Source organism: Cariama cristata, unplaced genomic scaffold (genome assembly GCF_000690535.1).
Source record: "Cariama cristata isolate BGI_N322 unplaced genomic scaffold, ASM69053v1 scaffold7657, whole genome shotgun sequence".
Classification (NCBI taxonomy): Eukaryota; Metazoa; Chordata; class Aves; order Cariamiformes; family Cariamidae; genus Cariama; species Cariama cristata.
The window spans coordinates 36,279-49,338 of record NW_009628436.1 but is presented as its reverse complement, the minus strand read 5'-3'; the positions used below and the strand labels follow the sequence as shown (position 1 = coordinate 49,338).

General features: G+C 36.1%; 1 protein-coding gene across 1 annotated transcript in view; it reads right to left on the bottom strand.

Annotated features, from left to right (window-relative positions):
• The window catches only part of LOC104165251 (vacuolar protein sorting-associated protein 13B-like), a 270,979-nt gene extending 259,558 nt beyond the window's left edge, over window positions 1-11,421 (bottom strand). Inside the window, exons 1-3 of the mRNA XM_009704826.1 lie at window positions 11,388-11,421; window positions 8,047-8,156; window positions 6,220-6,222 (exon numbers count right to left, since the gene is read on the bottom strand). Of these exons, the coding sequence (XP_009703128.1) occupies window positions 6,220-6,222; window positions 8,047-8,156; window positions 11,388-11,421 (147 nt within the window). The remainder of the gene's footprint in view (window positions 1-6,219; window positions 6,223-8,046; window positions 8,157-11,387) is intronic.
• Between the last annotated feature and the right edge of the window lie 1,639 nt (window positions 11,422-13,060).

Sequence of the window (13,060 nt, the reverse complement as noted above, 5' to 3'; positions counted from 1 at the left end):
AAGGAAAGAAAAGTAAGAAAAACCCCCGCCGTTTAAAAAAAAAAAAAAAAGCCATATCTGAAAAAAGGTTTCAAAAAAATAGTCAAAATAAAATATCAAAAAACATTAAAAAATTACTAGAAACAAAATCTTGTTGCCAGAAGCCACATCTGAAAATATCTTCAAAAAAATAGTAAAAATAAAATATTAAATTATTGGAAACAAAGCCTCTAAATGTAGCTTTGTTTTACTTTTTAATAGGGAGGCAATATTATGCAGTAAACAGCACACATGCAAGAAGTCGCTCTCTATAGTGGTATCTTTTGCAAATTCTGTTCAGATTAACCTTTCATAAAGCATTAAAGCCCATACCTTTTCAACAGGGCTTTCAGACCAAAGTAACACAAGGGGTTTAAGCATATATTATAGATATGCTGAGTTAAAGAATTGTGAAAAAACAGCAAGTAAGCAACTGGTGCACATACTACACTAACACATCTAATGCTGCTACACATACAGCTCACTTTACAAAAACAATCCATATAGACTGAAGTATTTTTTAAAAAATGAACACCAATTTTGGCTGACACATACAAGAACATCTGAAAAAAAACCAAACCTCAAACTTCTGTGCCAGTTTAAACCCTGCTTAAAATCTAGCATAGGTTCATCAATCATCAAGCAGGATATGTAAGATGTGTCTTGAATTTGCTGCTCCAACTTCACGGATTATTAGCAGTTACTGAGAAAAACAGTGGTAAGAAAAACATTTCATAGAAGTCTAACAAATCCAGGGCACCAAAAATGTGATTATTTTTAACACCTAGATAATGTAAAATATGTGATTTTGATGTGGACCATACAGATGGAGTGCAATGTATCTGGCTCATTCTAATCTTCCTTTGACCAATCACATGGACTGTATATAAAGCAGAATAATTACATTTTTATCAGATTTCTTCTTAATGCATTAATTCTTAAAATGTACAGCTGAAGAGCAAAACATCTACATTCAAAAAAATTACCCATGTGTCCAATATAATGTTCTTTATAAATATTAATATCTTTAAACCTTTCTTAGTATTTCCATTTTGTAGGTAAAACACACCAAATGTCAGTACAAAAAAATTTACCCTTGAATGACTTTCTCCAGAATGCTGGTCACCTATACTTCAGGTTTTGAACTAAAGGAGAGTAAAATCAAAAAGTGTATTTTTACATTTATTCTTGGCATATGAAGTACTAAAAAGTTGATAATTAATCCATTAACCAATAGAACTAACACATAATAGGTTAATAACAAGATGGCATGACAAATTCACTCTTTTTTACCATATACATTAAATCGGGTTGGATGGGGCTTTGAGCAACCTGGTCTATGGGAATGTGTCCCTCTTTAGCATCTCTTCCAACCCAAACCATTCTATGGTTCTAGTAAGTTCTGGTTGTTGTGGTCTTTATTTTAAACTAACAATTTGATGTAAGTATCATCATAGGCACAATGTTCAGAAGGAGCTGATTTAAAACATCTCTAAGATGTCTCTGGCTTACAAATCAAAAACTGAGGATTTTGAAATTAAGTTTTGAACTTTAAGTTACAGTACTTTGATTTATAAAGTTTACTCCTTGCTCTGCACCAAGACTCAAGTTACTCCAGCTCAGTATTACTGAAGAATAAACTAATATAATTTAACAAAATCAATTCCAATGATTGCTGCCACTTTAATATATATTGTGTCTTGGGTGTTCTGGTGGTTTTTTTTGTTTTTAACACATTAGCTGGCAAAGGTTTCTAGTATTGATTACTGCACACTGTACACACAGTACAGTGCTGCAAACAGGAAATGTCATCTACCAATAGTGTCTTTCTCTAGACAAAGCAGCATGTAATACTTGCTACACTGATTATCTGGAAAGATAAGGTGAAAATACTGTCATGATAACAAACATCTTTTCCTTACCTCTTCCTGTCCCTGTTACCAATCCGTTGTGTTTTTTTTTTTCCTTTTCTGACACTAATCAACTGTATTTTTTTCTGTTTGTACATTATTCAGAGCTGTTAGATACTAAATCAACATAAAACATTTTTGAAAAATGTGTATAAATTGTATAAGGATTACACAATCATAAATAACTTATTGCATTCACTTGCGTTTAGAAAAGGAAAAGAGTGGGAGGACAAAAGAGTTAAAAAAGCCAACTAAAATACTTCATTATCTATGGGAATACACCTCAGCCTTTACTAGCAAGACCAGCCTTGAATCCCAGCTCCCAGAAACCAGCGGGAAAGGATGGAGCAAGGAAGATATACCCTCAGTGGAAGAGGATCAGGTCAGGGAATACTTAAGCAAACTAGACATATGTAACTCCATGGGCCTTCAGGGGATGCACCCATGAGTGCTGAGAGAGCTGGCAGATGTCATCACAAGGTCATTTTCAATGTTCTTTGAACAATCATGGCAATTGGGAGAGGTGCCTGAGGACTGGAAGAAAGCAAATGTCACTTCTGTCTTCAAGAAGGAAGACCCAGGGAACTACATGCCCATCAGCTTCACCTCAATCCTTGGGAAGGTGAGGGAACAACTAATCCTGGAAATCACTTCCAGGCATATGAAGGACAAGGAGGTGACTGGGAGTAATCAGCATAGTTTCACCAAATGGAAGTCACTCTTGACCAATGTGATAACATTTTATGATGAAATCACTGGCTTAGTAGATGAAGGGAGAGCAGTCGATATTGTCTATCTTGACTTCAGTAAGGCCTTTGACACTGTCTCCCATAAAATCTTCACAGAGAAGCTCATGAAGTATGGGCTGGATGAGTAGACAGTGAAGTGGACTGAAAACTGGCTGAATGGCTGGGCCCAGGGGGCAGTGATCAGTGGCACGAAGTCTAGCTGGACTCCAGTAAGTAGCAACATACCCCGACGGTCAATAATGGGTCCAATCTCGTTCAATATCTTCATTAATGGGAGGAGTGGTTGATATGCCAAAGGGTTGTGCTGCCATCCAGAGGGACCATGACAGGCTGGAGAAATGGGCTGTCAGGAACCTCATAGTTCACCACTGAGAAGCACAAAGTCCTGTACCTGGGGAGGAACAACTTCATGCACCAGTATATGCTGGGGGCTGCCCAGCTGGAAAGCAGCTCTGCAGAAAAGGTCCCAGGTTGGACACCAGGTTGAGCAAGAGTCAGCAAAGTGCCCTTACTGCAAAGGTGGCAAATAGTATCCTGGGCTGCACTAGACAAAGTATTGCCAGCAAGTCAAGGGAGGTAATCCTTCCCCTCTACTCAGTGCTGGGTCTAGTTCTGGACTCCCCAGAAAAAGAGAGACATGGACATACTGGAGAGAGTCCAGCAAAGGGCCACAAAGATGATTAAGGGACTACAGCGTCTTCCATACAAAGAAAGGTTCAGAGAGCCCGGATTGTTCAGCCTGGAGAAGAGAAGGCTCACGGCAAACCTCATGAATATATAAAAATACTGGAGGGGAGAGTGCAAAAAAGATGGAGCCAGCCTCTTTTCAGTGGTGCCCAGTGACAGGACAATGGGTACAGACTGAAACACAGGAGGTTCCCTCTGAACGTAAAGAAACACGTTTTTACTGCGAGGGTGGTTGAGCGCTGGAACAGGCTCTTTATTGAGCAAGACCTCCTACAACTTACTGTAATAACTAACAGGATTTTGCAGACTTCACACATAAGAAAACTAAAGAGTTTGCCTTGAGTTCAGTTCAAGTAGAGATGTTAACTCTATTCCTGACTAATACAAACATAAGCAGCATTGGCTTTGCCTTATCACCTTTTAAAGAAAACGTGCTGTATGTTATACCATACAGTTTACAGACAGACAGCCGAACTTCTTACTAGAAACTGTTTCAGTAGCTTCCTCTATTACTGAGAAAATTTACAAATTATAAACTCGTAACAAACATTAAAATAAGGGCATCAAAAGCATGCAACAAAAGCTCTCTGCTTGTTTGTGTTTTGTACATATAGACTTGTTACTTCATTTCTTCCAAACTGAATTTTCTAAAGAAGCGTTACTACTCATGATTAAAATTCAGTTATGAGCCTCAGAATGGCGTTATACTGACCTATGTCCAATATCACCAATTAGATAAGAGGCGATAATGGACAAGACTATACAGAAGAGGCTTATTTTACACAACACTTTCACTTCAGCAAAGAAACTTCAGAACTACACCACATATTTCCAGTAGCCATTACAGAAACTCAAAAGCAATATGCAGATTTGTTCAAGCCCTGAGAGAGTGCCTCATGGATTTTTAGACTGCAATGTTCTCTTTATTTCTGTGTTTCAAAGGGGACAATTGAAAACTTAAGAGATGCATGTTGAAATTCAGAATGGATAGAGAAAAACAAGTTATATTTACATCCATTTACCCTAGGGCAGTGACCATATAGCCACAACAGCAACCACACAGATCATTATTCAAATCCATAATAGCAGTCACATTTTGGCTTGTACCGTCACTTTGCAACAAGAAGGTAACATCCTGCAATGCCATTCACGGAAAGCATCTGGCACTGAATAATCCATTGTATTTTAAAAGTTATGCAGAAGTCTTCAAGACTAGTTCCACTTCTAAATTTTCCTTTTTTTTTTTTTTCCCAAGTTAGTTCAAAATAAATGTGAGGAAGAATACCACTTCTAAATTTTCCTTTTTTTTTTTTTCCCAAGTTAGTTTAAAATAAATGTGAGGAAGAATGATGTCACTTGCACACTGTACAGAAACAGACCTTATGTAGAAGAGTTGTACATTAAATGAATTTCTAAATTCTAACATTTTCTTTAGATAAACACCAAGTCCAATCCCCTTCTCCTGCAAACAACTGTCATACGTATTGTTCTTAAAGACATAAAATTCCCTATAGGAACAAGTCGGAAAATTTCCTTCTAATAATAATAGAAGCAGCAAAAAAAAAATTTACTGTAGCCTTAATACTCATGACTTTAAAATCTTTTACTTATAGCCTAAATATACGAAGAATCTGTTTATATTCACAGAATATTGTGCCAAACTTAACTTTTCATTTAAATAGCTTCTCTCTCCTTTTGGTGTTTGCCTTTAGTCAGACTTTTAAAATCTTCATTTATCATTCATCACATTTTTCAGTCACCATCTAAGAACATATCAGGACATGTGACGTAGTGTACTAGATGCTACATAAACGCAGTTAAAGAGTTTATAACCTAATTGTACAAAATGGACACAGTGGGTAAAAAGGAGTGGGGAAAGTGTAAAGAAGTAACATCCGTACAAACCAAGTAACATAACGGCCTCAGCTACCACACTAGTTCTGCAATTATGAGCTGCTGGGAATCAAGGTGCAAACAGAGGCAGGTTTAGCAATTGTCTAACAGTAATAAATGCAAAGGGGTCGTCCTCACTGGGCTGTGTGTACCCCCTCACGCCAATCGCTCATTGTTCTGTTCCAGTTGAATAAAATCTCAGTAAGGCCAAAGAGAATTACATTTCTTGGTGGCTTCATCACATTAATCTTAAAGATGGCACAGCACAGCTTTATAGAAAAATCATTGAAAATTTATGTGTTTTGTAAAAACTTACTTAGTTTTATGCTCACTTCTGTCCTATCCCATTTCAGCTTATGAAGTATGTTCTGATATTTCTAATTTTTCATGCTTTCACACAAAACCACGCCAACACAGTTGCATTACACATAGTGAGTATTTCAGCAAAGATATAAAATATACATACTACCAAATTGGCACCATAAATCTAAGAATCCCAGAATAATAGTTAAAAGGCAAACAAAACTGGAGAAGTTCTGGTATGTAAAGGCATAGCTGTCTCTGCGGTGAGCTAGACAACCCCAGCCCTACCCTGTACGCAATTAGAAGTTTACATGGCTATAGTCGTGGTCCCAAATAAATTAATAAGTTGATTTAACTTATTGAATTCATAATGTTATTATTTGATAGAATGTGTACACAGAACCAAATTTACTGAAAGATTTTCTGACTCTGTTTTCAGATAAAACTGACAATTTTGACTTACTCAAAATGACAGAGTAATAAATTGTATTAAGTAGACATTAAAATTTAAAATATCTTAACATTTAAGATCTCTGAATCACACAAAGAAATTCTAAAGCGATGCATTTTCTTTTCTTTTGTTGCAATTGTATAAGACTGACAGTTAGAAGAGAGGACGAAAAGCGCTTTATCAATCAATAACATTTTGACCATAACACTTGCTTGAAAGCATCATGTCTTACAGTTGTTCCATTAAACGTTCAAAAATTTTGAAGGTTGTACAGAGCATTTTTGGTTTGTTATACAAACTAGACTACGGTAACAAGCTAAACCTTTTCCAATAAGTAATATACAAGGACCTAATTTTGACTAGAATCCTTATCCTAGGATCATTACAGTACTACATAAACAAAAAAAGTCTTTGGTTAAGCACAGTTTAATACAGGTATAGATCTCTTTTCAAATAAAGTTTCTTCATGACTACTACAGATATTGTAATTTTTATTATTATGTGCAGTCTATTATCACAGTTATGTTAATGGTGAAACTAGTATGATGTCGACAGGTTTATAAATTCACATTTAAAATAATTTCAAACAACTAAGCAACTCTAAATACTAATAGCATTAAAAACATTATTTTAATCAGAAATAGATCAGAAAAAAATTTAGAAGGCTGTATAAGGTAATGACACAAATTACAAAATAAATACTTAATCCAGATTTGGTTAAAAATTTTGCCACTAGTGGTCAAAACCATGGACAAACAAGTTTCCTAACATAGTCACTAAACCTTTCTAGTCACTCAGTATACAAGGGCAATCAAAAGAGAAAGCACTGAGTAACAGCTGATTACATACATTAAGGAAAGACTTCTATACGAACATTTGAAATAACCAGGCTCAATTCCATTTTGGAAGGATACACAACAGTATTGCAAAAGTAAATAAATGGTCTGTTTTAAAAAAAGAGGTATACCAGGAAATGTTGTGCTGCTCTAGTTATGATGCAGGAATGAAGAATAACTCAACACATTTAAAAACAACGTTAAGTTATTAAAACAATAAAGCCACAATTCACACACTGAAGTTTCTCAGATGGTGCTGGTGCAGATTGAGCTTAACAAGACTCAAATTAATGTTTGACAATTACTACCTAACAAGGTCACTTACACACAAGAAACAGAAATGTTTACAGATCATGTTAATCCTCCCACTTCAAGGGCCCAGTATGAAACTTCCCTGATGTGCACAGTGTTCTGTAATTATGAGACAAATATTGAAAGTTTCTTATATTGGCCACTTAATAATTGACCACTTGTAAGTGAGACAGAACATCAGGCTACACAGACCACTGGTTTGATCAACTATGACAAATTTAAGCTTTAGAACACTCTACCAGTCTGCCAAACAACAGTTAAAAGTAAGCATAAAATCAGGCAAACCCTCTGTTCTTTCCAGGTCAGGAGTACGGGACATGAAAATTAAGGTCAAGAACATGTCAAAGAAAACATTATGCCACACAGACCCCACAGCCTTATCTTCTTGTATCTCTTCCAAGCACTTTGTATGCAAATACATGTTTTGACATTATCAACAGAATCTGTTACAGCATTCACTGATGTCAAGTTATGAACTGTTTGGTTCATCTCCTATTAAAATGGGGTTTAATAAGAGTAATGATTTTATAACAAATTATGCAATTACTTGATAGATCATCCCAAATGATCAAAACATGATATAGTATTCAGACTCAAGAGGCTTATGAGGTCTCAGTAGTTAAATGTAGTTGCAAAATACTGATCCTAAACAGTGACCATCAGAAAACATTCTCTCTATTCTTTTAATTAAACATTATAGATGAAAACGTTAAAATGAAAATGCTAATATGCAAAACTTAACATTTTTAAATAATTCAAATAAGATCAATGGTATGTGCAGTAAACTACAAAGACAGAAAACAAATAGGTGGAACAAGAATGTACTACTGGCATATACGGAAGAGAAAGTTTCCCCCCTCTCCACTCTTCCCTCCAAAAATACATACCTGCTGAATGTGTCTACTAGCTCGTTTCTGAGGTTGGTAGGTAAGCCAAGTATACAGGACTGGATCAACATTAATTGCTAATCCTTGTACACTGGATAAGAGTACTGCACCTATACACCATAGAAAAGAAAACAAAATGTAAACTATATGCTAAATAATGTCTATATATGTATTCATTTTTCTTGCACACAAATAATCTTTGATGCAGACTTTTGTTTGGATTGGACTTAAATATATATTTATTTTAATTTCCAATCAAGAGTAATAAGTAAACTTCAATAACTCCTTGAAAGTGAGAAACTTGCCAGCACTGCTATTGTTACGGACATGCAGAGAATTGCATTTTGATTTTGCTTATTACAATTTTTTGCCAAGAAAAATGCTTGTTTTCACAAAGTTGTGTGTGTAACTGAATACACACAACACCTTTCCTCAGATTCTCAGCCAACAATAACATTATGCAAGAAATAAGTCAATGATACCCTTGACAGAAAGGGAAGAATATAATGCATGGCTCCCCCCAACCTCATTAAAGAAAAACTTGGTCCAGGACAGTGGGTTCTTTTAATAAAGGCAGGGCTACTTTAGGTTAGTCTTCTGACCAAAGTTGCTCAGGACAAACATTTTTCATGTAAATGTATTCATGTCATGGATATTCTTTAGTGGACCAGTTAGGTAAAATAAGGCATATTTTTGAACTCTGCTTACATTGGCAGTCTCAGTATTGTGAGCTCTTAAGATTTTATCCTAAGTTTTACAATATATCTTATTTTCTTTAAATCTCACTTTTGAAGTCCTAGGATTACAAGATAGGGCTACTATATCTTCATTTCTTAAAAGTAAATTTCTAATTTTCTTATGCTTGTGAAGAAAAACTTACATGGGAAACATTAAGGCTCAAAATAGGGAAAAAAAAATAAATCTATTCTTAGTATCCAGAAATCTTAGCATATACTTCAAGCCAAGCACATTAAAACCCAATTTATGAAGCACTATTTCCATTAAACCTGCATTAAAAATCTGATGATGTCTTAGTGAGGCTTTTGTTTCAATACTACAAATAAAGTATCTATTGCAGCAGAACTTAAAGAGTTGTAAAATTCAGAAGCAAATGGATTAATATAATGCAAAGGTATGGATTATAGTGAAAAAGTGTGGCAAGTAGTAATAGGCAGTTACCTTTATGTTTTGCAATTTTACAACAAATAAATTAAATAATGAGATAAATAATGAAATAAATTCCAAACAGAAATCCTGGTTACTGGAAGGTCCCAGCACCAAGTTCTAGAGAATTACAGTTCTATAATTCAAAGAATCATAGTTCCTAAAGCAATATATATTATATTTACTCTGTGGTATACAATATAATTATGTAGCAATCTGAATTTAATAATACATTCAAATAAATTCAGCTTGTCACATAATTCAATGTACTTTCCAAAAATCAGCAAAAACATATGCCTCAAAACATGTAGTACGTCACCAAAATTGTAATTGGGAAAAAAAAAATGTTATGAATTTATTGTATATAACAAAATTTTAAAACCAGCTGAATTCCAAATGGCAAAAGACCCACCAACCTGGGGCAATGCAAGCAAAGCCTGATGAGTACAATGGGAAAATGGCAGTCAAGAAATACACAAAGATAAATCACCCGCCTAGCACAGTCTTGGAGTTGGAACACACACTGTGAGGAACTCCTATACACAGACTAGTCTGTGTGATCTGATGGTTTTAAATGTCAGTAATAAACCTTAGAAATAAATCTGCAATTTAAGGCAAAGATGATGTCAAGCATAAAGTACAGGGGTAACAAGCAAGTAAGAAGAGCACTGAATATGCCTTGTGGCAGCGTCTGGAGGAGACTAGAAAAAGGAAGTAGAAGGTAACAGAGGGCTGATAAAGTATATGCTACAATCACTAGCTTTTCTAAGATACTTGGATGCCAAAATAAGAGAATCCTGCATCTTTAAGAGATACCGCCCATTGTCAGCAATACTTAATGAAAGGTTTAAGATAGAGAGATATATATATATAGATAGATAGATATAATATGACAAGCGGGAGTTGGAGACCTCCCAAAGAGTGAGGAATTAAGTCGGCAAAGTCAACAAAAAATCCCACTATAACAGACTCCTGACAAAAAAAAAGTTACTGTACCACATGATGCTAGTTACTTTAGTTTCTTGTTTACTGCAAAAAAATAGCTAAAACTAGTAAGTTCAATACAATTATGTCATGCTTTACACTGAAACTATCTTTTCACTTCAATGAAGTCACACTAGCACAATTCCATAAAACTCTAAAGTAAGGTAGAACAGAGAGCAAAATAGTTTATTTTTCCAGTCGTCTTTTGTCATTGATAGCTTGTGTCTGGGAGGGGAAAAAACAACAACAAAAAAAAACCCCAACGAACCAAAAAAATAAACAACAGTACAAGTAGTCAGATATGCAATTACATTATTTGCCTTTCAATTTGACTGTCAGGTAACGTTGGCCTCCTACCAAGCCAGTTCTGTCACACTGAATTACTGAAATTTACTGCCATATTTGGCACTCAGCCACTATATTCAAAGAGCAGCTTAATCACCTATGAAAAGTTGTTTTCTGTGTAACAGCTTTCTTCAAAATAACTATGTAGACAAAGGAAAGTTTCTCAGGTTTGCCCCCCACCCCCAAAAAAACTCTTAAACTTGCATTTTCATGCCAAGAAATAAGAACACCCCCCAGTTTTCAAGGAAGATCTCACTGCTGTGAGGACCAAGCTGTAAGTTGGCAGCAGATTCCTTACATGTATATGAAAAAAAATTAATTGCTATTTTGTCTCTGTCGAAATGCAATGCTTGAGTTTCCTGGATTTCATTAAGATTGTGGTGAACTTTCTTTTCTCCCCTCCCCTTTTCTCCTTTTAATTAAATGTACATTTCAAAAAACAGACCTTAGTTCCCATACCATACTAGGTTTCCTTTCCAGATCCCAGTTCCTGCCAGAGTTATCTATTATATCAATCTAGTAAAAGATTTGAAAAATAAGAATCGAACCCAACACCACATAATCTTTGAATGTTTGAGAATTTCCTCAAAGTCATGGTGTCATTTGCCAGGTGCAGTTTGGGCAAATAATTTCTTTCCTTCTCAACTTTCAGCTCTCTCCTGAAGGAAAGAACCAAGGAGAGGCTGCCGGCGGGCGGCAGCGGAGGACAAAGAGGAGGCAGCAGAACACAGCTGCGCTTGGCACTCTCCTCCTGTGGATGAGCTTCTTGACAAGCTTCCTTGGATGATGACAGCTGCAGCAACAGCATTTGTCTTCCCAAGGGACTGAGGGGCCCTGCAAAGGATAACCTGGAGCCTCCTGCGCTTGGGTTGGCTCCGCCATCACTTCCTCCCACCTCGAGTGCTGAGCAAAGGCTGCAGGAGGAGCAGGGAGAAAAGGGGTCACTAACCTGGGGCTCTAAGCCCTACCCTCTCCTTCAGAAGGGAAATTCAAGCATATAAGTGGGACAAAAAGGGAATATGGCACACTTCTGGTGAGGCAGAAGAGAACACCTGGGAGATGCAGCTGCAGAGAAAAGAGGCCAGAGGTAAAGGCAGGGTAGGCAAAATGGGCCAGAGTCAAGCAGCACAGCGGTAGTGCTGAGGGATGCTCAGCAATGATGAAAGAACAGGAAAGAGCTTCCAATATCACAGAGAGAGGAGAAAAGGATGAAGGCAGCAGGATGGTGAAAGTGGAATGCAGAGGTGAACAAGCACGTTGGGAAGGAGAAGTGAAGTGGCAACACTTGGCAAAAACAGCCGTCTTTTGGAGAGGTAAGAACCTTGTCAAAGAGTAAACTGCATCACTCAACATTTTGGTGAAAAAAAACCTTACTGGTAGACAATATAGTTCAGTCATAAATTTACTGATTGAAACTCAACATTTAACACAACAACAACAACATACTATGATGCGCTAGACATTGAGAAGCAGCCTTGCTATTTCTGTGCAGAAAAATGTATTTTATCTCTGCAACAAGAAAGGATCACCCTGGCAGAATTCTTTCTAAATTCTTTCTAAATTTGGATATGCAGTATCCAAACACATCCATATTGCTATTTCCAGTGAAAACTCTCAGTAACACAGTTTAAGATATTCCCCTGTAAAATGAACTGAAAAACCTCTACAGGAAACTGAAGTTTATGTTGTATTTAATGTACACTTTCTATTGGGGAGGGATCAGAAATATGAACAAAGGGAATGATCTACAATAAAAACTAATTCTGAAGAGTTTTGTTTATTTTTAGTAACTAGGTAACTAAAGAAAACATTACACCATCTTGCTATATAAACTGCACCACGAATTATTTCAGCATTGAGCTCATGACTCCTACATGTCTCAGGACATGTGAACGATCAGCAGGTGCTGATACAGGTAGCATTAGCATCATTAATTTAGTATCCAATTATTTTAAAGGATAACAGAAAGAAGAAATCATCTTTTTAATTATCTTACTGTTTTGAAGGGCATTTCCTCTAAGGCATACTATAAAAATGCAGATCTGCATATTACATCCAAATGAAGAGTTGTTTTTTGTAAAAGTATATACATATTTAGTTCTTTCTGCTAGTTGATTCAGAACAGATGCATTGTAGATCACGAAATGTAGAAATATCCAATTCGTTCAATTTTAGCCTGGGAGACAACCAAGGGAAAAAGTGCTCTTTACTACTCTGCTTACTGCCCAAATGGCTCGCTCTCTCACATTCCAAACAGGCTTCACCAATTAGCTATCCTATGGCACTACAGCCATTTTCAGTCACATCCCAAACTGAAGAATGAGAGTGGAAGTAGGAGTTCTAGATTACACAGCATAAAAATTAAAAATGCAACCTTTTCGTCCACTTTGGAATATCAACGACAAGCCAATATGATTGTCTTGCAAAATAATGAGCTTATCTAAGAGATGGAGTCCTGCATTTCATCCTGAATTGCAGAGTCAGACAAGGGAAACAAATATTTCAAGATACAAAGTTTATG